The sequence below is a fragment of the Lampris incognitus genome, chromosome 3 (assembly GCF_029633865.1).
Source record: "Lampris incognitus isolate fLamInc1 chromosome 3, fLamInc1.hap2, whole genome shotgun sequence".
NCBI classification, from domain to species: Eukaryota; Metazoa; Chordata; class Actinopteri; order Lampriformes; family Lampridae; genus Lampris; species Lampris incognitus.
In genome coordinates, this window is record NC_079213.1 from 110,502,000 (window position 1) to 110,527,413 (window position 25,414).

Consider the following 25,414-nt stretch of genomic DNA (forward strand, 5'->3'; position numbering starts at 1 on the left):
GGGTGCGCTGGACACGAATAAAGGCAGACAATTGTCCCACAAGTGTTGAGCCAGTGCTGAGGCCATCTTCCGGTCTGTAGTCTTGTGGTGTTTATCAGCCATCTTTAACAAGATGGCTGATAAACACCGCAAGACCACAACCACAGCTGCTGATAACATGTGTCTACCCATCTTTAACAAGATGGGTAGACACATGTTACGAAGTCTCTCGGGAGCTTTATTAATGCAACTGTGTCCAAATGCAGGCATATCCCATTCGATGTTCAAATCTATACATTCCTTTATTTTTTTATGATTCAATAAAAAAATACAAATACAAATTTAAAAAAAAAAAAAAAAGGTGACTCAGGGTGTCTCCCCCACCAGTGACTGCTGGCATGGGCTCCAGCATCCCGTGGCCCCAGCTGGGCCTGGATACCGGATGGACGGATGGATGTTTGGGGGGGGGGGGGGGTCCGTGCACGCCGCATCAACGAGCGCGCGGATTCAGGTGTCCATTGTTCAGACACCAGTTGCCTTCAAAGTTCACGCTTCAGCAAGCACCTGTTCTCCCACCATCCTTTGCGCGTCCAATATGGAGGAACTGGCGGTGGAGGTCCGTGGCTCCAACGGGGCTTACTACAAGGTAAATATCGCCTCCTTTGCGCGCCGGCAAACGCTCGGCGGACCCTCAAACCCAGACGTGTGCTTAAATCTCAACGGGACGACGAGGAGGAGGGGGGGGGAGGCGCACCTGCCTGCGGCGGGGGCAGATTTAAACGCCGCTCGACGGCAAGCCGCAGCTAGCCGGCTAAGCTAAGCTAGCGTAGCATCGCTCGGGCGAGGAACGAGCCGAGCTAGCCTAGCCGGCTAGCTCCCCCCCCCCCCCCGGGGTGGGAAGTCGGCGACGGCCGTCCGTGAGCTGCGGCTCCGGCGAGAGTGGAGTGGAAGAAAGGCGGCGTTATGTGCGCAAGTCGGAGGCGCGTAGCCCGGCGGCGGCGGCGGCCGCTTTCTCGGCGTTTTGACTCGGCCGTTTTTGAGGCTAAAGTTCGCCGGCTGTTAGCGGTTGTCCCGTCAGCTAGCTTAATTCGGCTGTTGGGCTAGCTAGCCCCCAGGTATAACGATCCGCGGACGCCTGAGATCGTGGAGGTGTCGCAGACGCCGTCGAACAAGTTTGAAGCCTGTGGTAACTGACTGCGAAGCTTTCATTTGGTTGTCGTTATTCGACAGGAGTTTCGGTTAAAAGGAAATGTCCCAATCGCCGACCGTGGTGTTAATTAGGTTGCGTTATGTTATGCGAGTAATGTTGGGGAAACGTCAGTAGTTTGGGGGAAAGTAGAGAGGCTTGCGGTTGGCTATCCCTGTCTATTATTTGATACTACATCACTCCCCAGTTATGTGTGTGTGTGTGTGTGTGTGTGTGTGTGTGTGTGTGTGTGTGTGTATCAGCTGTTCCTTGTCACTCTGGACCAGTTGTCATGTTAGGATGGTCACTGATACTCTGGACTCGAAGGCTATTTCCAGACCCGCTGCTTGCCCGGATAAATGTTTCACTCCTCTTCTCTCCTCCTGTATTCCTTATTCCCTCTGTTGTTAACTCCTCTTTTTTTTTGGGGGGGGGGGTCATTCTGCCACTCCTCTTCCACAGTCCCATCCCTCAATTTCTCCTCCCTTTCCTTTTTCTCTTCCCTCAGTGGCATACCACTCCCCTCTGCCCTTGTAACCCAGATTTCATGAGTTGCAGAGTCCCTCTTTTCACTCCCTTGCCAGTTGGTGAAGCTGAGTCCCTGTGCTCCTGGGACTCGGGAGCACCGTGTGATAGGATGTCTCCCTTCACATAGCACTGATGCCGCTCAAGCTTCCATCACACACAATTGAATGGGTGGCTTGAATTTTTGTCGGCCTTAGTCTAACCAGAATATAGTGAACAGAGCAGTGTGTTCTGTGATGATCAGTACACCCGCTTTCCACCCCCAGTTGCTGATCTAGCTTGTGTTAGTGGGGCTCTTGATACCATTTTTCATAACCAAACTATTTTGTAAGAGTTAACTTCAAGCACCACTTTTATCTACTTTTTTTCCAGAACCATCTAGGCCTTTAGTAAGGGGCCATTGGACAGTTGTGGTTGAGATCATCTCTTTTACAGCAAATGATATTTCTTCACCATGATTTATGACGTGCAGCGCATGTACGGTTTTTGATATGAAAAGTGTTTTTAGGGAAAAATCCAATACTTTTAATCAGATCCACATTTTGCTTGTTGTGAGCCCGATCTAGAACCTCTGTCTGTATTTGTATTGACAGCAACCAAATCAGGACTTACTTTCCTTTACCAGTTGCCGTGTGTTTCGGCATTTATGAGCACGGTGAACAAAATTGTCAACAGGACTCATTGGTATACCAAATATGATATTGTAGTTTTAGTACTGATCGATTCAGAAATGTGAATTCATCTAGCGCTTTTCAAATAAAGGCACATGGTACAATTGAAGTTTTGTGAAGTATTGATGTGCAGACTGACTTATTTTATTTAACTGTTCCGTTGACACAAGCGTACTACTGAGGATTTTCCTTGAAAAATAAATTAAGATTAATTTTTAAATAGACATGACTGATTTTTAAAAATTATTTTTGCACTTTTTGAAGTTGAGTTTATGCTTTTGTTAAACTTTCATATCTGTTGGCAGTCCTTCGTTCCTTGAATAAGGTGTATGTGTGAGGTTCAAGGATGAAATGGCACTCTATCTAGTTTAGGCTATATATGTATATATTGGAATAATTGTGATATATCTAGTGAAACCAATTTTCTTGCTATTTTGGAAATGGAAAAAAAAATCCCAGGTCATTTCCTGCAGTATGCTTTGTTAGTTGCAAAAAAGTATTTTGGTGAAGAATTTGGCTTTAAGTGGCCATAAAGCTACACAAAACCCTAGATGCTGTAATGTCTCCTATTTCCTAACTTTTTTCTATACCACTATCAACTATGAATGTACATAATGGACCAAAATGAAGTCTTCATATGCACTTCACTAACATTTTGTATTAGAGTTACGAATTGTTACTAAAAACTATTAAACTAACCACCACACTAAGGCTAGTAACTTAGAATATGAATTTCTATTTTGCTTTCTGCTATTGCGAAACGATAAAGCCTTTTTTAATGGGTAGTTAATTTACTTTGACATAATTGCTATGTCTTCCTGTCTGTCCTCTAGGGCTTTGTCCGAGATGTCCACGATGACTCCCTCACCATTGCCTTTGAGAACAAGTGAGTCTCTGTCCAGCCACATGTATTCCAGCTGCGTTAAGTAAAGTCTGATATGTTTTAAACTCTCTATGATTTTATGGGCAGAACAGAAACTTCAGCTAGATGGTGTGAGCCTAAATTTTGGTTATGTCCCTTGCCTGATTTACTATCCACTATTTGAAAGCTCTTCTCTATCTCAGGTTAGATGGTATAATCATCAGATTAGATGAGAAGTGCTTGAATAAACAGGGGATTTCCTGACCCCGATTGTTATTTTTGCTGAATAGAGGATCAGCTTGGAAGCTTTAAAAAGAAAAGAGTGCTTGATAGTTGGCGCACAATTATTACTCTGATTCTAAAAACGTTTTAATGATTAATTAGGTTAATTTTCAAACTCAATGCACTGCTCAGCACATTATGTGCAAAGGTACACTTTATGCTCTTAAACTTGATGCAGCCTCTTGCTCCTAGGTATGTTAAGGCTGATTACCACCTAATTCTGTGAAGGCGTGAGGGTATCCTCCCATTTTAGCCGAGTGGTAGCTGTTTTCCGTGTGGTTGTTGTAATGTCATTATTACTTCCAGCTGGCAGCCAGAACGCCAGGTACCCTTCAGTGATGTCAGGATGCCACCTCCACCTGATGGCAAGAAGGAGATCAAAGAGGGGGAGGAGGTAGAGGTGAGAAGAACATGCAGACACACTTACACTTATACTGTTCCTTTTCCTTTACCCCTTATTCTCTTGCTCACTTTCAATGGGTGTCTCTCTCTTTCTCCCTTTGTTTTTATTTTTTTGTTAGATCTTCTCTCGGGCCAATGACCAGGAGCCTTGTGGTTGGTGGCTGGCTAAAGTCCGCATGATGAAGGGAGATGTGAGTGTAGTTTTAAATAAATATCTATCCTATACATTTTTGTGGCGATAATGTTTCCTTACAATTTAGTGTAGGATAATATTACATTTAGGGGTGGGGGATATATCGAATATACTCGGATGTATTGCAGGTTGTTCTACGTGGGATGTAGTAAATGACTATATTGCCAACATCGAGTACAAATTGTCACAGTTTTTTAACACTAGAACGACCGGGATTTCACTCCTACCTGAAACGACCACGGCGGTCAAAATGACCGCCGGTTTTTAAACTCTATATTCTGTCAAGATAAATACCCAATTGCGATATTAATGCATTGCATATATTAGTATGCCTGTTAGGAAACGACTGACCGCCAAATTAACATTTTAACAACTATAATACTACTTTTAAACAATTTAAACTTTAGAGAGACATGGTCGAACTTGAATAGCAAAATTGAAAAAGTGAAAATATTACCTGAAAAGCAAAATGGAAAACACACAACTGAAAATAAATATTGAAACAGTCCCAAACAGCGACCGGAGCTTTAAAACTACTAGAACAACTGGTTTGTCAAGATCACGGTTGTCAAGATAAATACCCAGTTGAGATATTAATGCATTGCATAGTATGTTAGTATGTCTGTTAAGAAACGACTGACACCAAAATGATCATTTTAACTTTAATACTATTTTTCAAACAATTTAAAATCACCGCTGTCCAACGCCTGTAAATACTGCAACGCCTCGGTGGTAGTCATGGTGCGTCTGAGACGGCGTCTGTAACCAGACATGTTGGCAATAATCAGAAATCAAGTTTAGACTATTTCTCTGCACTGGAGGATGCTAGTGTGTTTCTAGGACAGAGCAATGAGCTTGGCGAAGGAAATGATGCGACAACACACGTCATAAATAGTGGCATGACGTGCATGATCATGCACAAATTACGGGCTGTCATTTTATTTTTTTCGGGGGGGGACTCCCCCCCCCCCCCTTTTCTCCCCAATTGTATCCGGCCAATTGCCCATTCTTCCGAGCCGTCCCGCTCGCTGCTCCATCCCCTCTGCCAAGCCGGGGAGGGCTGCAGACTACCGCATGCTTCCTCCAATACATGTGGAGTCGCCAGCCGCTTCTTTTCACCTGACAGTGAAGAGTTTCACCAGGGGATGTAGCACGTGGGAGGATCACACTTTTCCCCCCAGTTCCCCCTCCCCCCGAACAGGCGCCCTGACCGACCAGAGGAGGTGCTAGTGCAGCGACCAGGACACATACCCACATCCTGCTCCCCATCCGCAGACACAGCCAATTGTGTCTGTAGGTACGCCCGACCAAGTCGGCGGTAACACGGGGATTTGATCCGGCGATCCCCATGTTGGTAGGCAACGGAATAGACCGCTATGCTACCTGGACGCCTGCGAGCCGTCATTTTCACCGCTCGTGGTTGTTTTTGGTAGATCTTATCGTAACTTTTTTTTTTGTGCAATTGATCTAAAACTAATTTTAAGGCAAATATATGCAATTTAAGGAGCATTCGCGGAGTGTCAGGTTTGTTTCTTTTTCCCCCCGCGAAGTTATTAAACTTCGAAAATCCAAAACCATCAAAATGATGGCCGTGGTCATTCTAGTGTTAAGGCATGAGACTCGCTTTGGCGTTTCGCTTCTCTCGCTTGCTGCTATGTCTCTCTTCCTCTCGCAGTCACAAAAAGAAAAAAACTTAGACTACTCTCCTGGGCCAGTTTGTGTGGTGTATATATAGGTGAGGCATGTGTTTTTGTATCTGGAGGGAACAGGGAAAGAGCCTGGATAGAGTGACAGAAGTGAAGCCCCAAAACGGGCTTATATGTGTTGAGTCCGGAAACAGTAATAGAAGGTGGAGGTGGACGAATTGATTCCAAAACGAAACGGCAGTGGGTTTGTTGCTTTGAGCTGTTTTTCCCACGGCACGTGGCACAACTGCCACCTTGGGCTGTGTCTCGCAAATTCTGGTCACTCACTAAGTCATGTTTGACCCGAGAGCCACATTTAGTAGGGATGCTCCCAACTGATGCATGGACACACGGAGGACAACAAATAATGAGAACAAATAGCGCTGAGGGTCTGAACGGTTTTGTGCGTGTTGTTAAGGGTCTTTGTTGAGCTTGGGTTCAATAGAACTAGGCTACATACAGTATGTAATAATAATAATTAATAATAACTATTTATATAGCACGTAGGCCTATATCATGCCATTATGTATTTTCATTTAACAGCTGTTAAAAGCCCATGTGGTGCCTGGTTTGAGTAAATGCTGTTTTTGTTAAATGTAACTTGGTTGTGATTTCCCTCTTTTTGCATGCAAGTTTAAAATTGTTCCAATAGAAGCCACTAATGAATAAAAAAAAGAATTTGTAGTGCATACATAAGTTGCAGGGACTACGAGAATCATCATACTGATGTGAATGTGTGCATCAAAGGGTTATATTGAGCCTTTATGAAGTGCTTTAGAGGAGACTTCAAAATATCGAGCTATATATCGTGCATCGTGATACAGCCTAAATGTATTGCAATAGGGCTGGACTCGAATATTCGGCTATCTGGATATTCGTTTGTTGGGTAGGTATTTGGTTTTAAATTTTGGGATTCGGATATTCTTTTTTTTTTTTTTTTAGTTAAATGTAGGCTATCAATAAAGATGAACTGCCAACATACATTTTGTTGGCACATTCTTGTACTTTTTAATCGCGCTGTTAAAATGTGGAAATATATACCGTCTCAGCTTGGGCGTGTGACATCCCTCTCACAGCAGTGACGTCACACTTCAGTTCACCTTGGCCATTTTTTTTTTCACTTACCTTTATTTAACCAGGTTAGTCCCATTGACATTACAATCTCTTTTACAAGAGAGACCTGGCCAAGAATGGCAGCAGTACATCGGTTTCAGCACACACTCACATGAAGACAACGGAGTGGCTCAAAGTGCAAAATAGCATAAAAATGAAGGGAAAAGATGCAAACCTGTTATCAATTGAAACATTATAATTTCCAATAGACTCAGATTCCATAGACTTAACCATACCTTTAAATTCGGATAGAGTAACCAGGTCCTGGAGTTTAAGTGTATTCTGCAGGCTGTTCCAGGCAGATGGTGCAGAAAACATAAAGGACTTCTTGCCCAGCTCATTCCGAACTTTAGGAACAGTCATTTGCAAGGTGTCCTGAGACTGTAACCCTTAAGTGCCAAGATAGATAAACAACAGTTGAGGGTACCCAGAATGGCCTTATAGATAAAAAAACATACCAGTGACTAAGTTGTCATGTTGATAGAGCAGGCCAATTGACTTTGGAGTAAAGGACACAGTAATGAGTGAGGGCTGTACAGTTTGTAACAAACCGTAATAACAACCGTCATAAATGCTCAAACAGAGGACAAAACGCTGAAGACCTCAGCTGTGCCGCTTTTGTTGTAATTGCGCTACTTTGTTCTATTTATTACAGTTCGTTCCTTTACTTTGCATTATTTCCTGTGTCGGTAATTGGTAAGAATAATAATTGTGATTTGGTCAGAAAAATGGCAGAGTATTACACCGTTAAGTTTGCTGTTACAGCTATCATTAAAAGTGTTGTTATGACAGAAATAAGCGTGTTTTGTATCTCTGACTCTTGTTGGGTTCAGCTTGTAAAATGTTATAGATGTAGGCTAATGGCTGACAGAATGGCGTTGGCCCCGCCCACTGCTCTCAGTGTCTAGGAAGGGTTCAACACAGAGGACAGATTTCGTCTCCATGTACGTGAGTACTGAGACATGACAATAAAGAAACTATAAATAAATATAAATCTTATGAATATAAATCCTAAACTTGTCGGAACTAGTATGGATGCTGTTTCTGCGCTTCTGTTTCACAGCACTTTGTCGGGCGTGGTCTCGAATTTTGAGTCTATTATAATGAGCATTTATGTAGATCTAGAATTTATCCATGATGGGAAAAATAGTCACAAGCTGTTATGTCACAGAAAGTGCATAGATAGGACCTCGTTCAACCAAATTCCTTGGGATTACAAAATGTGCATAAAACACACCAAACCTTTAGGAAACTGTTTTTTTATTAACAAATAACAATACAAACAACAATACTGTAACAGAATCCTTAACAAGTAATGCCTTTAATTAAACCGAAAGACACGTGTTGCAGCGCTATGCCGTCCATCTCAGTCGAGAGTGGAGAAATGTCTGGCTGAGTCCTTCCCGAATCATGTTCAAACCCCCCCACACACACACACAACCCCCGGCCAAAGGTCCAAATATTCGCTGTTGATTACTACCGAAGCTCTGGAGCACAAAAAATGGTATTCAGGATAGCCTTAAATATTATTTATAGGCCATATTACACAACCCTAATTACGTTTATATTAAAACTTAATAAAAACAAGAACTCTATTATTGAAACCAGTAAATTCTCATTTCAGTCCAATACCAGTGAAAATTAAAAGGCACTGTAAATGTTATTTGTGCACACACACACACACACACACACACACACACACACACATACATACACACAACTCCAAATTCTATATCAGAACTTGGATTGGTGCTGACATTACCATTATGGTCACTGTCAGCCATGTCATTTTAGGGAACTGTCTACCCGGCACCTTTCCTAGACTGCTCACTGAGATCCATGAAACAATTGCAATTTTGAGTTCTACTTAAGTTTTTTTTATGACCAGTCATAGCCCTTAAACTGGCTGATTGACGAACTTTAGTGAAACAGAGGGGGATGGCTAGCAGCAAACCGAACTGTAGTAGTTTCAGCTCAGCATCGCTTTTTTTGTTCCAAGTGGTGAGTCAGAAAGTGCTTTGATACTGTTGTTAACTTTTTTCTTTATAACATGGAAACCATTTTAATTTCCCTTCGTTGAGTTAGCTAGTAGGCTATATTTACATGGAATCATGGTGTGTGTGTGTGTGTGTGTGTGTGTGTGTGTGTGTGTGTGTGTGTGTGTGTGTGTGTGTGTGTGTGTGTGTGTGTGTGTGTGTGTGTGTGTGTGTGTGTGTGTGTTGGTGGGCACGCACATATGCGACTTTGCAGTTCTATGTGATTGAATACGCAGCCTGTGACGCCACCTACAATGAGATCGTGACCTTTGAGCGACTGCGTCCAGTCAACACCAACAAGCCCGCCACCAAGAACTCCTTCTACAAGTGCACTGTCCCTGTCCCTCAGGATCTACAAGAGGCGTACGTACAGTACTACTACAACAGCAGCAACCACATCATCAACTGCCGCCATTCCCATGTATAAGAGTACCTTATAAATGAACTAACTACCAAGCAAAAGGCTCACTTCTAGCCTTTGTCACCAATGATTTTGTATATGCAGCCATGGAAGTTGACCATGTACAGTCACCATGCACTAACTTCTGCAGAAAAAACTTCAGCAAGTACTGACTCTTTCTAATGGGAGCCTTTGTTGTGTGTATAGGAATTAATGTTATAGGTATACATATACATGACACATAGGACGACAAAATGCTGTAACTGTAGTGTACCATCTGAAGTGAAGTAATGTACACCCAACTCTATTTATACATTGGCGCTCCTAATTTAAGTTTGCAATTTCTGCCCCATGTGCACTACAGGAGTTGTATGCACAGTGTGGCCTTATAAACAGGCCTCCATGATATTTGAAAAGATTAATATTGCAAAGCACTTAAAAGGACAACCATAGTCATAGTTCAGTCCTTTAGGCCGTCATGGATAATGTTCACTTCTAAGATGTGTCTGATTTGTGACTTCAAATCATATGGTGGGTATAGAATAGAAAACTGGGTCCATGGATCTTGAAGGTATGACTTACAATATTTCAGTCTTTATAGGCAGGGCTTTGTCAGTGCTTTGGTTTTACAGAAGAGAATGCTTTAGCTTTCTGTGATGGGGCTACCCCTTTTCTTTAACTGTTTAGCTTGTGGTAAGGCTTTTAAAGGTGTTCATTTATTTTGTATTTCAGGTGCCAGAATGATCTTGCCCACAAAGACTTCAAGAAGGCCGTGGGAGCGTGTCACATCTCTTACTGCCCTGAGACTAGTCAGCTAGTCATTATGGTGTGTTCTGTTCGTTTGGCTTCGATATATTCTTGCACTCTAATGCTATGGTACAAACAGTTTGATTGTAGGAGAGTGATGTAGCTACAGTAGTTATGTATTGCCGGCAGCCATACCAACATGTACCCTGGCTCTGCCAAATGACGGAAGCTAAGCAGGTATGGGCTTGGATGGGAGACCTCCCGGGAAAACTGAGTTGCCGTGGTGGTGTCGGTGGGCAAGTAGGAGGCAGTCTTCCCTCTGCTCCTAATAAAAAAATAGCAAATATCAAGTCACAATGCCCCAGTGCAGTGATAGCGACACTGTGCTGTAGGAGATGCCATCCTTCGGATGAGATGTTAAACTGAGGTCCTGACTCACTGCGCTCATTAAAGATCCCATGGCACTTATCGCAAAATCCCATGGCACTTACCGCAAAGAGTAGGGGGTTCCCCGGTGTCCTGGCAAAATTCCCAACCTGGCTCTCTCCATCTGGCCACCTAATCATCCCCCCCATGTAATTGGCTCAATGATTCCTCCCTCTCCACCTCAAGCTGATGTGTGGTGAGGGTTCTGGAGTGAAATGGCTGCCGTGCATCACCCAGGTGGGTGCTACACATTGGTGGTGGTTAAAGTGAGTTACCCTCTTCAGTGGGAAGCACTTCGCGTGTCTAGAAAAGCTCTCTATAAATGTAATTGTTATTATTATTACTACAGTTGTGTATGTTGTAAGAAATCTATAGTTACATTTCTAGTTATCAGTAAAACATCAGTTAAGTTCTGATTCCTATTGTGTGTGTGTGTGTGTGTGTGTGTGTGTGTGTGCGCGCACGTGCACATTTTGGGTGGTGGTGATTGTGTGTAGTCTACCAATGAAGCAACAGTAAAGCGCGTCTCCTTGCTGAGTGACATGCACCTGCGAAGCATCAGGACCAAGTTGATGCTGATGTCACGCAACCAGGAAGCCACAAAACACCTTGAGGTCAGTTAATAACCATAACAACCCGACTGTTGGTCACAGTGGCCACTAGGCGATCAGGTTTGTGACATACTAACTTAAAGGCCATGTCTCGATCACCAGTTGGTCAGTATTTTCTGAGCAAGCTGTTGACAGGATCAACTTGGGGAAATGACCAAATGTTTGAATAAGATCTCAAAAAGTAATGTCAATAGAGGGTTGCAACAGGTGTAACTTGTGTTTTTGTGTTTATCTCCATCCAGAGCTCCAAGCAGCTGGCGTCATCCTTTCAGGAAGAGTTTACTGTGCGACCCGACCTGATGGGGCTGGCCATTGGTAGCCATGGCAGCAACATCCAGCAGGCACGGAAAGTTTCAGGTGTCACCGCAATTGAGCTGGATGAGGAGACAGGCACCTTCAGGATTTATGGGGAGGTATGTGTGAGAGAGCTTAAGAGCGGAGATGGGATGGATTTTTTTTTTCTGTGTAAACACAGCGATGGGAACTCTGAACTATAGAGTGTGATATTGTAATTGTGTCCTGTATGAAAATGAGCTAAATTCACGCCCTGTTGTCTTTTAGACTGAAGAGGCAGTGAAGAAGGCCAGGAGCTTTCTGGAGTTTCTTGAAGACTCTGTTCAGGTGCCTAGGCATCTGGTTGGTAAGTAGACGCTGACATTCCTGCTTGATATGATTGTTAATCAAGCCTGGGCAAAATTTTGCCCCAAAATCTACCGATGAAACTGACGAAACGCATGCCAAACCCATGGGGTATAGCTTCTTTTTTTTTTAAAGCTTATTTCTAACTAGCAAAATATCAGTCTATATCAGAAAGGAGATCAGTTTTCTGGCACTGGCACATTTAGTTCAGCACAGTGCAAAACAACAAATGGAATTAACTTGCACCACTTTTGACTGTTTATCCATAAGGAACGATGTCTGGTCTTTATAATAAACACTCTTGATTTTTCATTGCTGTAACGGTAAGAAACGGTTCACATCCGACTGCCTTTTCAGGCTTCTGGGAATGCAGTCTTTTATGTATTTCACAGGCTTCTCTTTCACACCTTCTGACACGTGTGAGCTGTTCCTCAAACTCAACAAAGAATCCAAAGCATCTTTATAGCATAGTTCCCGGTAATTTACTGGGATATCCTTTATTCGCTGCTAATGATTTTCTCTATTCACACATGCAGCTAGATCCAGGAACAACTCAGTCTCGTGCCTTTTCACACATGCCATAGCAATGCCGGAGTAGATTGGGCAATTTTCAATTATCAATTCATCCTTTGTGCGGACTGGGAGGAACTCTCTTATTGCTGAATCTGTCCAGTTTCCAGCCATTCTTGGAAAAAAAAAACTTATATTGCTGTTATCAAATCACCCGTGAGGCAAGCTAAGAAGAGAAAGCCACTTTATTTTGTCATTGTACAGTTGTTGACAGGACGCGGAAGTGGGGCAGGCTAAGCTAACTGCTAGCCCATGCAGACCACCAGTTCTGACGGTCATCCTGGCTGGCTTTCATTGTCCTGGACAGTGATTTTTTTAATTTTTTTTAGTTTAGATATATGTGTTAGTTTGGATATATGTGTTCTTGTAGTTCTTGGATGTGTTTTTGTTCTTGTGTTGCACTGCTCTTGGCTGGGGGAAACGATGTGAAATGAAATGGCGAAGTGTTTCTGATTCTGATTGTTCAGTTACAGTGAAATTTGTTTTCTGCATTTAAACTGTCCTGTTGTATAGGAGCAGTGGGCAGCTGTGGTGAAGCGCCCAGAGACCAATTCCAGTTCTTTTTCCTATTGCCTCGGTCAGGGGCTCAGGCAGGAGTATGAACCCTAACATGCATGTCTTTTTGATGGTGGGAGGAAACCGGATCACGCGGACGAAACCCACATAGACACAGGGAGAACATGCAAACTCCACACAGAAAGGACCTGGGTCGGCCTGAGGTTCGAACCCAGAACCTCTTGCTGTGACGCAACAGTGCTAACCACTGGACAACTGTGCCACCCCAAACCATCATGGATTCAGTTATGTTTGTCAGCCGAGTCTTGTGATTGGTTTGCTTGCTCCACGTGAAAGCGTCTTTCATTAGACAGATGTAATCTTTTACGTGTGCTTACCTGCAATGTTACTGCTTTCATTCACAACACATCCTTACTGGCATTTTCCCTGAAATTTTACATGGTCTTGAAGTGGGAAATTGGCAGTGCAGATTTCCCTGAATATCGATTCCTGCTCCCTTTCACACATGACTCCATGCAGGAAGCGTCCCTGAACATTTCAGGGAAAGTCTGCATGTGTGAAAGGCATACAAGTTGATTCCTCTCTGCTGTTGGAGAACCTCTCGCCTATGTTTCCTTGAGAGGAAGGAACTTCTTACCTACAAGAGCCCAGATATCCCAGCTGAAAACATTTTAGGTGCACTGTGTGCTTACTGTTCGCTTGATCCCAAAAGATACTCAGGCATTTATTTTTTCCAGCAGTTTCATAACAGTTGACGGCCTCTGGGATCTGTATTAGCCCTCCATCATTGACGTTCATTTGTCTGGGATGCATACTTTAGGTGTTAAATATTGGATCCAATTTGTCATGCAAGAACACAAGAATGGACAAGACCATCTACTAAGAGGGATACATTGAGGAGAGGTCAGGTGTGCCATGTTGGCGGCAAAGAAAAGCCTGAAATTGTTTACCGATGAGTGTAATCCTATAAGAAATTCAGACTATGTAAGCCCAGTCCATCATATTCATTCGTGTGATAGGTTTAGGTCTGGCAGTGAGGCTTGTGATGTAGGTTTAGGTCTAGCTGTGAGGCCTTGTGATGTAGGTTTAGGTCTAGCTGTGAGGCCTTGTGATGTACTTTGCAGATGGTGACACGTGGCTTGTGTTTGAGCCATAAGGGGTTTTTATGTGTTTTTACTGCAGTTGAAGGTTTGGTGTCTGTGTTGCTCAAGGTACGAGTGCAGCCCTACTGAGCAGTCAATTACAATAAAAAATCAATGCTTATTTCTGCTGCTATAGTTTGGACTGCAGGGTTGCTGACTGCGTTGAAAAAACATTTTGTGTCTGTAAAAACAGTTTGTGATGCAGCTTTACATATAAAAGTGGGGGGGGGGATGACAAGAGGCTGGAGAGAATAGAAATCTTAGAAAAAGCTGCATCACAAATATCACAAATCAAGGTGTGATTTAAAAGATGAGTGTATAGGTAAAACCATTTTTTAAACTAGTTTTCTTGTAAATCGCATTCCATATTTTTTGTACAAAATGCGTCAAGCTTAATTGATTGTTTTCCATGCTGTCTTGTCTGTGCACAGGTAAGGTGATTGGTAAAAATGGCAAGGTGATCCAGGAAATAGTGGACAAGTCTGGCGTGGTAAGAGTCAGGATAGAAGGAGATAATGACTCCAAGCAGCCACGACAAGAAGTAAGCATAACTGTACTGCTGCTTCTTCTACTACTACTACTAATACTTCTTTAGCTACTTACTACCATTCCTACTACTACTACTACCACTACAGCGTATACTGTTTACACTTCTATTGCCACTGCCTCTAATATCTCATTACAACTACTGCTACCGAATACTCCTTCATGTGTGTAAAGCTACTTGTGAAACATGGGGGTTATCTCTAGGGGTGATGGGTGTCTCCAGTTTTAATACTTGACAGCTGATGCACATGCTTTGCTTCCACTAAGCTTCATGAATGTTTTTCTATAACTTTAGTTGATATTTTGTATTATGTGTGCGTGTTGTTGACACAGGGAATGGTCCCTTTCACCTTTGTGGGCACCAAGGAGAGCATCGGCAACGTGCAGGTCTTACTGGAGTATCACATCTCTTACCTAAATGTAAGGACCATATGTGTGTGTTTGCTGTTTTGCAATACGTGGGTGCCTTAGGGTTCTGCGAGGCTCACACTTCCATCTCTGGCCAGTTTGTGACAGCTTTCTAATGTTCCTTCTTGCAGCCAGTCATTTAAATGTGAATTCATAATAGCAATTTTCAGTAAAAAGTTGTGTATCCTTCTACCATGAGTGTTAACTTGACATTTGCTAAGGCCAACAGCATTTTAACAACAATGCTTTGTAAAGGGCCTTTGCGTTGTAGTTTGCCAGTTACAACTGAGTGATTAAGAAATTAGTAAAGTTGATTTCTTTCACAGAAACTACATCTTAAATGTTTGTAAACTCAATGAATAATATTTATCGCAGTTATTAATTATCATTTCATTAACTTGCTTTTTGCTCTGGCTTCTGCTAAATAACAAACACACCGCCTCATCCAATATAAACACATTAACTTCATAAACTGTGTACTAAACATGTAAATATTGTTTTCATTTGATCTCAAAGTAAATTAAACACAGTCACAATACAGAGTATACAAGTAAATCATATTGGTTTGTTGGATGTGAATGCTATGGTAATGCATGCCCAGCCCTGTATTGTTTTGTGTGTGTTTGTTGTCTGCTTTTTGCATGCATGTTTGCATATTTGTGTGTTGTTATTTGTGCTGTGCTGATTTGGCGCTTTTGTGTATAGGATTTGTGGAAGCTTCATTTGGAAGGCCAGCAGCTAGATGATGAGCTGAGAAAATTTGCATGGAGAAACAGAATGAGCAACACAAGGCATAGTGGATATGACGTAGATGTGTGTATGACGAATATGTGCATGTGTCCAAAGATGACTCTTAACAAGATGAAAATACATAATTTCCTTGATGCAGAAAAACAGATATATCACAGAATGGAGACATTGATTTCAGATATAAACATGGACTTTGGAGATTTGTGGGAGATTATAACAGTTGTGACATTAGCAATTTAAAATAATTTGTCTTAAGTATACCGTTTGCTTTCCCTTGCTGAAACCCTGTTGCGCTTTTGTGCCTTTGTACATGTGAGTGTGTGCATCACAGTGGGCAAATGTCAGTAAATGGTTTGTTTTATGGGGTAGAGTAAAAAACATTTTACCAACCATCATCACAGAAAATAACAATATCAAGACTAAAAAACAGCCATTTTGAGTATTGTAGCTGATTACACAGTAAAAAGTCAAATTTGAATTTAAAGTGAACAAAATTAAGAGTACACAAACTGAAAGGGGGAAAAGATAAAATGGAATTCGGGGAAAAATGAAACAGGTTTCACAGGGCCCTATGTGTCCTAGAGAATGGCACGACTTGCTGGAAGCCTCTGTGAGTTTCTTGAACACCGGTTTGTATTCTTCTGGTCTTTTTGTCCCCTTTCCATCCAGGAGGTTGAGCAGCTGCGTTTGGAAAGGCTGCAAATTGATGAGCAGTTGAGGCAGATTACTCAGGGCCACCGACCCACCGACAGAGAGAGGGAGAGAGGAGAGAGAGGGGACAGGGCAGAGAGGGGCGGAGGCTTCAACCCAGATGGCAGTGCCCCCGCTTCCTCCACCTCCCTGCACACCAGTCGTTCCTACACTGGCCGGGGTCGCGGGCGCAGAGGGCACAACCACAACTCTGGATATGGTAGGCATGCCATCAAAAATCAAAGCTTGTGGCTGCAAACCCCACCTCCTTCAGTAGGCAGCAGAAGGAAGCAGTCCTGTCATCCATTCTCTGCTTACCCATCTGTGTGGCCCACTGTTTCGCTGTGTTTCTTTGCATGTTTCCTCCAGGCACCAACTCTGAGCAGTCCAATGCCTCAGAGACAGACTCAGAGCGCAGAGATGAGCTGAGTGACTGGTCCCTGGCTGGAGAGGACCAGGACAGGTGGGTGTGTAGTTAGAATCCAACCCAGTGATCTGCAAGAGATTTGGCTGTGGCAGTTTCCATCAGTAGCCATTAAATTCTGTCTCACTAAGAAAGCATGATTGAGTGGCTTCTTTCATTTGGATCCTCAGTCTTGACCTGATCTTTTTAGGATGGTAATTACCTATGTAAGGTGTATAATCTCCCTGCCTCCCATTCACCCATGTGTTTTTTAAAAATTCTATTGTTCCCCTAGTTTAGTGTTCTTCATTAATTCACTTTGCTTTTCTTTTTGTTTCTCAGTCTGCTTTTAATGTTGAGCTATTGATTTGACATTTTCTTTTGCTGATTGACAGAGAGAGGGGCTCACGGCCCCAAAGAGACAGTCATAGGAGGCCCGGGGCCAGCAGGGGCCGAGGTGGGAGGGGAAGAGGAGGAAGAGGAGGCTACAACAACAGTTCTGGTGAAATGCACTATTGGAGAATCCACAGCAACACAGAGTCACATACACTGACACCTAATAAGTCTTGTCCTGCAACAGCTCTTGATGAAACAGATGTGTCCAAATGCTAACTGCCTGTTGTGTCTTTTCTCTAGCTGGCTCTCGGGACTATGAGGGTAACCATGGTTACGGAGCCTTGGAGACAAACACAGAGACAGACCAGACAGCTGATACAGATGCAAGCGAGTCCAACATGCCTGCCAACCGCCGCCGCCGTTCCCGCCGACGCAGGACTGATGAAGACACCACTCTCATAGATGGCATGAGCGAGTCGGACAATGCCTCTGTGAGCGAGAATGGAATAGGTAGGGGAACCACAAGTTCTGAGTATCTGTTCACGGCGACGTTAGCAGAAAGAGAAATAAGATCCAAAGTGAATGCTTTATAAGACGGCGAGTGGTGTGAGGGCATCATTGTTCACAAACACATTGACATGAAAGTCAAAGCGCAGGCAGTACATTTGACATTATATTGTACGCAGGTTTGATAAAAGTCATATACTAATCAAACTGAAGATTTGAAACTAATCAACATATCATAGTAAGAAAATAGCCCACTAAGTATGCCTATAAAGAACCTCTGTAGTTTGCAGTACCCAACAGACGCTTGAGGGAGAGTAATAATAATAATAATAATTTTATTTATATAGCACTTTTCTAAAACAATGTTACAAAGTGCTTTACAAAAAAAAAAACAGACAAGGAAAAACTAAGAGTAAGACCAAATAAATAAGAGTAAAAATAAAAACCATATAAATAAAAACAAATATAAAACATTAGTAAAAGCTTTCATAAAAAGAAAAGTTTTAAGACAAGATTTAAAAGAAGGTAGAGACTTGGTTTGTCTTAGTTCAGCAGGAAGCGAGATCCAAAGTGTGGGGGCTCTAAAGGCAAAAGTCCGGCGATCACCCTTTGTAACAAACCGAGACCTGGGAATAACCAGCAGGGCTCCATCTGCAGATCTTAATGGTCAAGGGGCATACACAGTGCCTTGCAAAAGTATTCAACCCCCTTGACAGTCATCACTAATTTCTGGATTATAAAAGATACTCACACATCTGTCCCTGAACAATATTTTTGTGAACCCATAAGCTCTAACAGCCTGTTCCCAAAGCCAAAATAAGTTGTGTTTCACTGACTTTTTATTAATAAAAAACTAAAATATAGTGCTTGCATAAGTATTCAAAGCTCCCAAGTTTACACAAATGACAAATTATTCCTGCAACAAACTCAGGTAAACACAATTGGACATCATTAGTGTGCACCTGTAAGATATTAAAGTAATGGTCTCGTTTATGGGTTTAAAAAGCACTCTTGTGTAAAGTTCATTAGCCGGGCATGAACCCCATCAGAAAATGAAGACTCAGGAATCAGGAACACTCATTTCACTTCATGCACTTGCGTACATGAAATGAAACGAAATGCCATTTCCCCAGCCCACAGCAGTACAACACAAAGACAAAACACATCCAAAGACTACAAGAACACACATCCAAACTAACACATATATTCAAACTAAACAAAAAATTACTGTCCAATGGAACAAACCCCAGCCAGGATGACTGTCGGAACCACCGGTCTGCATGGGCTAAAATTTAGCTTAGCCTGCCCCGCTTCCGCGTCCTGTCAGACCGCCCTTGGTGTTTCCTCTTCGGGTGCAGCTCCAGGCAGGGGCCATGGTCCCCGGACCCATCGGACGAAGCAGACCAAGCTCTCCCAGCCGATCCAGCGCCAGCTCTCCCAGCCAGACACTGTCGACATACCTCCCCGCACTCCTCACGACGACATCAAAAACACCACAGTCAATGTCAGGTGAGCCCGCCGCCAGACTGCCCTTGGTGTTATTGGAACTGCTGGTCTGCATGGGCTAGCAGTTAGCTTAGCCTGCCCCGCTCTCCCAGCTGATCCAGCGCCAGCTCTCCCAGCCATCAAACGAAGACAAAACTTAGACGTGGACAAAGACACTGCATGGACGGTACTGGGTGAGGCCACCGCAAATGTGAATTTGCGCTGTCATCTTCTGACACAGGCACTAGGTGGGATAAGGAGCATAATACTGAAGTAAGAGACAAAGTGATTAAAATGCAGAAGGCGGGAAAGGGATACAAAACAATATCCCAGTGTTTGGATGTCCCACAGAACACTGTTGGATCCATTGTCAGAAAGTGGAAGCTGTATCACACCACCCAGACGCTTTGTAGGACAGGCCGTCCCTCAAAGCTAAGTGTCCAAGCAAGACGTGGGCTGGTGAGGAAAGCCACAGATGATCCTGCAATCACTTTGAAGGCGCTCCAGAGGACAAATGTGCATGAGTTAACCATATCACGGGCTCTCCATAAATCTGGCCTGTATGGGAGGGTGGCAAGAAAGAAGCCATTGCTCAAAACTGTGCATATAAAAGCACATTTGGAGTTTGCTACCAAGCATGAGAGAGACCCAGTTAGGATGTGGGTAAAGGTTTTGTGGTCATGAGACGAAAAGTTGCTCATTTTGGCCAAAACTCAAAGCATTGTGTGTGGTGCAAATCTAACACTGTTCACGCCCTAAAAAACACCCTCCCTACAGTGAAGCATGGCGGCGGCAGCATAAAGCTATAGGGTTGCTTTTCATCTGCAGGCGCTGGGAACCTTGTTCAAATTGAGGGAAGAATGGATGGAGCTAAATACAGGGAAATACTGGGAAAAAAAACCTGTTGCAGTCTGCCATAAATCTGAAGCTTGGGATAAGGTTCACCTTCTAGCAGGACATTGATCCTAAGCACAAGGCTAAAGCAACAACGGCATGGCTGAGCAACAAAAAGGTGAACGTTTTGGAGTGGCCAAGTCAAAGTCTGGACCTCAGCCCCATTGAAAATCTGTGGCACAGACTGAAAATCGCAGTCTAGAGGCGTCATCCCACCAACCTGCAAGACCTGTACAAATTCTGCCCAGAAGAATGGGCAAAAATTACTCCAGAAGAATGCAAAGCTTGTACATACTTACCCCAAGAGAATAATGGGTGTTATTGCAGCAAAAGGGTACTCTACAAAGTATTGATATGTGGGGGTTGAATACGTTTGCAAGCACTATATTTTAGTTTTTAATTTATTTTATTTAAAAAATCAATGAAAAATAACTTATTTTGGCTTTGGGAACGTGCCGTTGGAGCTTATGGATTCACAAAAATAATATTGTTCAGGAAAAGATGTGGGTATCTTTTATAATCCAGAAATTAGTGATAACTGTCAAGAGTGTTGAATGCTTTTGCACGACACTGTACCAAGTCGATAAATCACAAATGTATGAAGGAGCAAGACCATTTAAAGCCTTAAAAGTGTGCAGTAAAATTTTAAAATCAATTCGAAATGTAACAGGGAAGCCAGTGTAGGGAGGCAAGCACAGGAGTGATCTGGTCATGCCTCCTTGTCCCGGTAATGAGCCGAGCAGCGGCGTTTCGTACCAAATGCAGACGGTAGAGGGAGCCCTTGCGGATACCAGAATAAAGTGCATTACAATAGTCAAGCCGAGAATAGATAAAAGCATGTACAACTTTTTGCAGATCAGCAATTGATAAAAGTGACCTAATTTTGGAGTTTAGCTTGTGCTGGAAAAAGCATGACTGAACAACACATTTGATTTGATTGTCAAAACTGAGGTTAGCATCGATTATTACAAGATTCCAAGCAGCCTGCTTAAGACTACCTGACAGACCACCAAGATTAGTTTACAAAGGGGCTGATGGAATTTTCGGGACTGAACGGAATACAGAGTACTGCCCACAATGTGCACCAGTGGTTCTTGTCCATTGTGAGAGAGGATAAAACAAGACAGTACTCCACACAGATTGGTCTATGATGAACATGCAGTCTTAAGTCCCCAATGTCTATCTCTCTGGTGACCTTACTTAGATGACCCAGAGGCTAAACCTCAGCGCCGTAATCGTAGTCGCCGCCGCCGCAGCCGCCTGCCTGAAGAGAGGCAGCCAGGTAACCACGGCAACCACCTGGTATCCACTGGCAACTGCTCCTAACAGCTTGTTGTAACAGTTGTGCACCAGGCCTGATGTGTTTGTTTGTTTGTTTGTTTGTTGTGTACTGCCAGCAAAAAACACCACACTTACCCCCTTATGTACCATCAGATCTGTTTGATTATTAATTGTTTCTTGTCCTGCTGACTTGAGCCAAGTGCTCATAGGGAATGGCTGGTTCATAATGAGCATCATGATCACCTGCATAATGCTGAATGAATGAGTTGCTGTGGAGTTTATTTTTTAAGGGACTGCTACATGATGTGCCTGCACTGGTTTGTATATGTTAGAGAGTGTGTTTATTTTTTAGTATTTCTCACTTACATTTTCTTTCACAGGTGTAGTTCTTATTCACTAACAACTAGGCTACTACCTAAGGTTTTTACAAAGTTGCTGGGCTGTCTTAAGATCCAGTATTGCACTGCTCAGCCTGACCGGGTTTTCAACATGGGTTGTTTCCTAGCTGATGGTCAGGTGTTACAGGGCTTCCCAGGTTTGTGTGTTTCACCCTGGGAAGGATTGTGAAGACCCGTTTTTGGCTTCAGTTTTTAAGGAAAGCAGATATTATCATGACCAGATGTTTTTGTTTCTCCGCTGTCGATTTTGTATTGTCCAGTGACCGTGGCTGACTACATATCCAGGGCTGAGTCTCAGAGTCGACAGAAGACTGCCAAGGAACCCAAGAAGAACAAAAAGGACATGGTTAGTGAATGGATTGATACTACAAGCATGGTTTTCCGGCACCACGCCGGAATTCTGGCGTACATGGGTTTTAGTAACGTTTTGATAAAGCAGAAACAACCACTGGACATGGCTTTTTTTCAATGCGTTTTAACCAGTCGTGTTCAGCCGTGCAATGGGATATCTCACAATTATGTGTGCAGGGTAGTCTGTTATCCAGTTAGCAAGCTGTATTGTGAGTTTCCGTGTGCATGCTTTGCGCGTGTAATTCAAAGTCTCTGCATAAATTGGAATCTAAATGTATGAATCTAAATGTAAGGCATCATGGAGCGTGGAAAAAAAGAATAAATGGCAATGGCCTTTGGTCCAATGTAATAATAATAATAATTTTATTTATATAGCACTTTTCTAAAACAATGCCACAAAGTGCTTCACAAAAATAAATCAATAAAACTAGACAAGGCAAAAACGAGTAAGACCAAACAAGGGAGAACAAAAACAAAAACAGCATGAAGGGTGGGGACGGAATGATGCTAGGTACTTGTCCTAAACTAAAATAAACTGGTGCATTTTTTTTTCACCGTGTGTGACATGTATTATGGCATGAGTAGAAAGAAGGTGCTGCTTCAACACAACGCTGATCCAGTTCGGGTCTTTTTATTTTTGATGTTGCACTAGCTGACTATTCATTTTAACAGATCTCTGACTTCATTACAGTACATAGCAGTGAAGAAGAAAGAAGAACTCTAAAAGTTCATTGTTTACAAATTTGTGTTGCACAAATTCCTTAAATGAAGACTGCTAAAAGCTGTGCCTGTCTGTCCTGCCGTCCTCCTCAGGGTCATGTCGATGCCATTGCTGAGCACAGCCTGCAGTCTGACCCAGCAACCGTAAACGGCCCCAGCAACGAGGCTGCTGGCGGCAACGGCAGCAATGAGGCTGCTGGCGGCAACGGCAGCAATGAGGCTGCTGGCGGCAACGGCAGCAACGAGGCTGCTGGCGGCAACGGCAGCAACGAGGCTGCTGGCGGCAACGGCAGCAACGAGGCTGCTGGCGGCAACGGCAGCAACGAGGCTGCTGGCGGCAACGGCAGCAACGAGGCTGCTGGCGGCGACGGCAGCAACGACAGCGATCCCAAGTCTTCCACAGAGGTGCCCGCCAAAGTCCCCCCGCAGGAGGATTCAAATCCACAAGCTGTTGTCAATGGACTTTCCTAATTGGATCTGGTCAAAAAAAAAGAAAGGAAAAAAAAACGGTTTCAAATATTTGAACTACTATGGGTGCGCTTTATTAGAACTCCCAATCTCTTTAAAGGCCTCAGAAGTGGAACTTTACATTAAAATACACCAAGCACTGTTTTTGTTTGTTTTCAAATATTTGAAACCTTTATAATTACAGATTTTGCTTAGGTCTGCACCTAACCCCCACCAACCTCTGACTGGCTTTTTCCAACTTTATTCGTTTTAATACTGTTTTTACATTAGTTCTTGTATGAGCTTGCCAAAGATAGTCAAACAAACACAGAGTTGCAGATATCTCTACTTACTGCACTTTTCAGTCCCTCTTCACGGAGCAGTCAGGGAGGGGTTGGACTGAGAACTTCTAAAATGCAGACAGGGATTCCAATCTAACGCATACGGTGGTATTACTGCAGTCGGTATTTTTCATACACTAAAGGAATATCGTACCTGGGCTTTAGAAATGAATGCTTCCACTTTTTTCCAGAATAAGATGAGATTTTGTTAGGGCATCAAACGTTCTTTGTAAATGCAATCTTTATGGACAGTACCACAGAGTAGCAAGGTTAGCTGGAATCCCAGTCAGAGTATGTTTAACATACATGTGATCAGCTGTTGTGCCTTGAGAGTAGATTCAACATGTCGTTGCCTGGCTCACACCGTCTGAAATCCTTTCACTTCTTTGTTACTTGGATTGGCCTTGCCTGCCGCAGCTGAGTGAGCTTAAGAGGCCCCCTTGTCAGGCCCGCCCTCCTTATTGGGCAAAGCAAGCAGACTCGAGCAAGTGCTACAAGAAACTGAAAGAATTCCAGTGGCATATCTTTCAAAAATCAGGTTTGTCAGTTCTCGTTATTCATGGGGAAAGTTGAGTCCAGTTATCCCGTATCTATCTGTTGAGGAGTGTTTCGTTAGCTGCTTTTCCATTGACTTGTTTTTCAGTTTGCAACCACTTATGTCATAGGATGATATTACAGTGTGTTTGGAAAAGAAACAATACAAGATCACTTTTCTTTGCACTGAATTGTAACTTTTTTCTGTTATATTCATTATAGTTAATTCTGGAAAATGGCCTGTTGCTGTACAGAGATGTAGCCGTCAGTGCTGGGTTTCCTGAAATCATTTTAATGCTAAGCAGTGGGCAGTTCAGGTCGTCAGGTTTAACAAGGAGGACAATGTGGATGCTAAGGGCTGTTTCTTCCTCATTTATCCATGAAGTCCATTCTTATTAAGGAGGCATGTATGTTAATTAACACGGGAGTACCACGTTTCCCTTTCCTCCTTTACGTACTTTCGAAATAATCTTTGTTCAACTGAAAGCCAAAACTGTCATCCCTAGTGTTAAGATGTTACAGGGAAGCTGAGCCCAAGTCACAATGATGTCATTTTAATGGTTCTTCCACAGACTGGCTGGCTGGAGACGGTCACGACTGTTTAACTAAGGAAGGAGATTTATTTGGTTTATTTATTTTTAAAAAAATGTACAGTATTTAAAAAAAATAAACAAAAGAGGCTGTCTTCTTCTTGACACTAAAAACTGGTGTTAGTAAGGTTCTTTATGAGGCAGGTGACAATTTGGACTACTGAGTTTTGACTCCCTAAGTGTTTTTGTTGGGTCATATATAGTATGTTTTTTTAAAGGATCATTCTGGTTGGTTGATGTGCAATATGTTTTGTATGCAGGTAGTTCTTAAATAAACATGATCTTCCATCTAGATCTAAAATCAAGCTGTCTTTCATTCAGTTATTGAGAACATTTGTGCTGTAGAAACGTACGTGGAGAGGTTCTGCTGTTCCAGAGGAAACCTTTTCTTGGCATTTCCTTGTATATGTATATTAATATCCTTTTCCTCAGTTCATGAAAACCTGTTAAATTCAGTTTCAGCCAAACTTGTAAAGGAGTAGTTGGAAAAACTGGAGATGCAAGTGGTTGTAAGGACACTGGTAACAATATAAATATTTTTTGGAATGATTTAACATTCTGGCTTTTATCAAGGAAAGCTGAGAGCTAGGTGATAAGTTAAGCTCTTTCTCTTTTGGCTGGAGGACCCTGGTTACCCCCCATAAGAGCCACTAAGATGGGAGTAATTGTAACACAGTGGCTCTTGTATACAAAGATGGTAGCATCCTGGATTGATATCCAATTGCTATATATCAATATATTTACACTC

At 42.8% G+C, this 25,414-nt stretch overlaps 1 protein-coding gene across 5 annotated transcripts; it reads left to right on the top strand.

The window, feature by feature from the left end:
* The first annotated feature begins 574 nt into the window (after positions 1-574).
* fxr1 (FMR1 autosomal homolog 1) lies at positions 575-24,971 on the top strand. 5 transcript variants are annotated; one of them, XM_056275732.1, is made up of 18 exons: positions 575-625; positions 3,195-3,247; positions 3,812-3,905; positions 4,027-4,098; positions 9,149-9,297; positions 10,067-10,160; positions 11,005-11,121; positions 11,361-11,531; positions 11,680-11,758; positions 14,417-14,526; positions 14,856-14,951; positions 16,359-16,599; positions 16,749-16,842; positions 17,178-17,284; positions 17,419-17,628; positions 21,209-21,286; positions 21,944-22,029; positions 22,848-24,971. In XM_056275732.1, exons 1-18 carry the CDS (start codon positions 575-577, stop codon positions 23,223-23,225), a joined length of 2,280 nt encoding a protein of 759 aa, XP_056131707.1. In that variant the 3' UTR covers positions 23,226-24,971. The 5 variants fall into 5 exon arrangements, with proteins under 5 accessions (XP_056131707.1, XP_056131708.1, XP_056131709.1 ...); XM_056275733.1 differs by having other exon boundaries at positions 14,859-14,951; XM_056275734.1 differs by having other exon boundaries at positions 14,865-14,951.
* Positions 24,972-25,414: the final 443 nt, after the last annotated feature.

Bases quoted from the DNA above. Each gene is read 5' to 3' on its own strand.
- fxr1 (XM_056275732.1), top strand. From the start codon at position 575: ATGGAGGAACTGGCGGTGGAGGTCCGTGGCTCCAACGGGGCTTACTAC. The intron at 3,906-4,026 runs GTGAGAAGAACA...TTTTTTTGTTAG, and splicing joins AAGAGGGGGAGGAGGTAGAG to ATCTTCTCTCGGGCCAATGA. The intron at 16,600-16,748 runs GTAGGCATGCCA...TGTTTCCTCCAG, and splicing joins CAACCACAACTCTGGATATG to GCACCAACTCTGAGCAGTCC.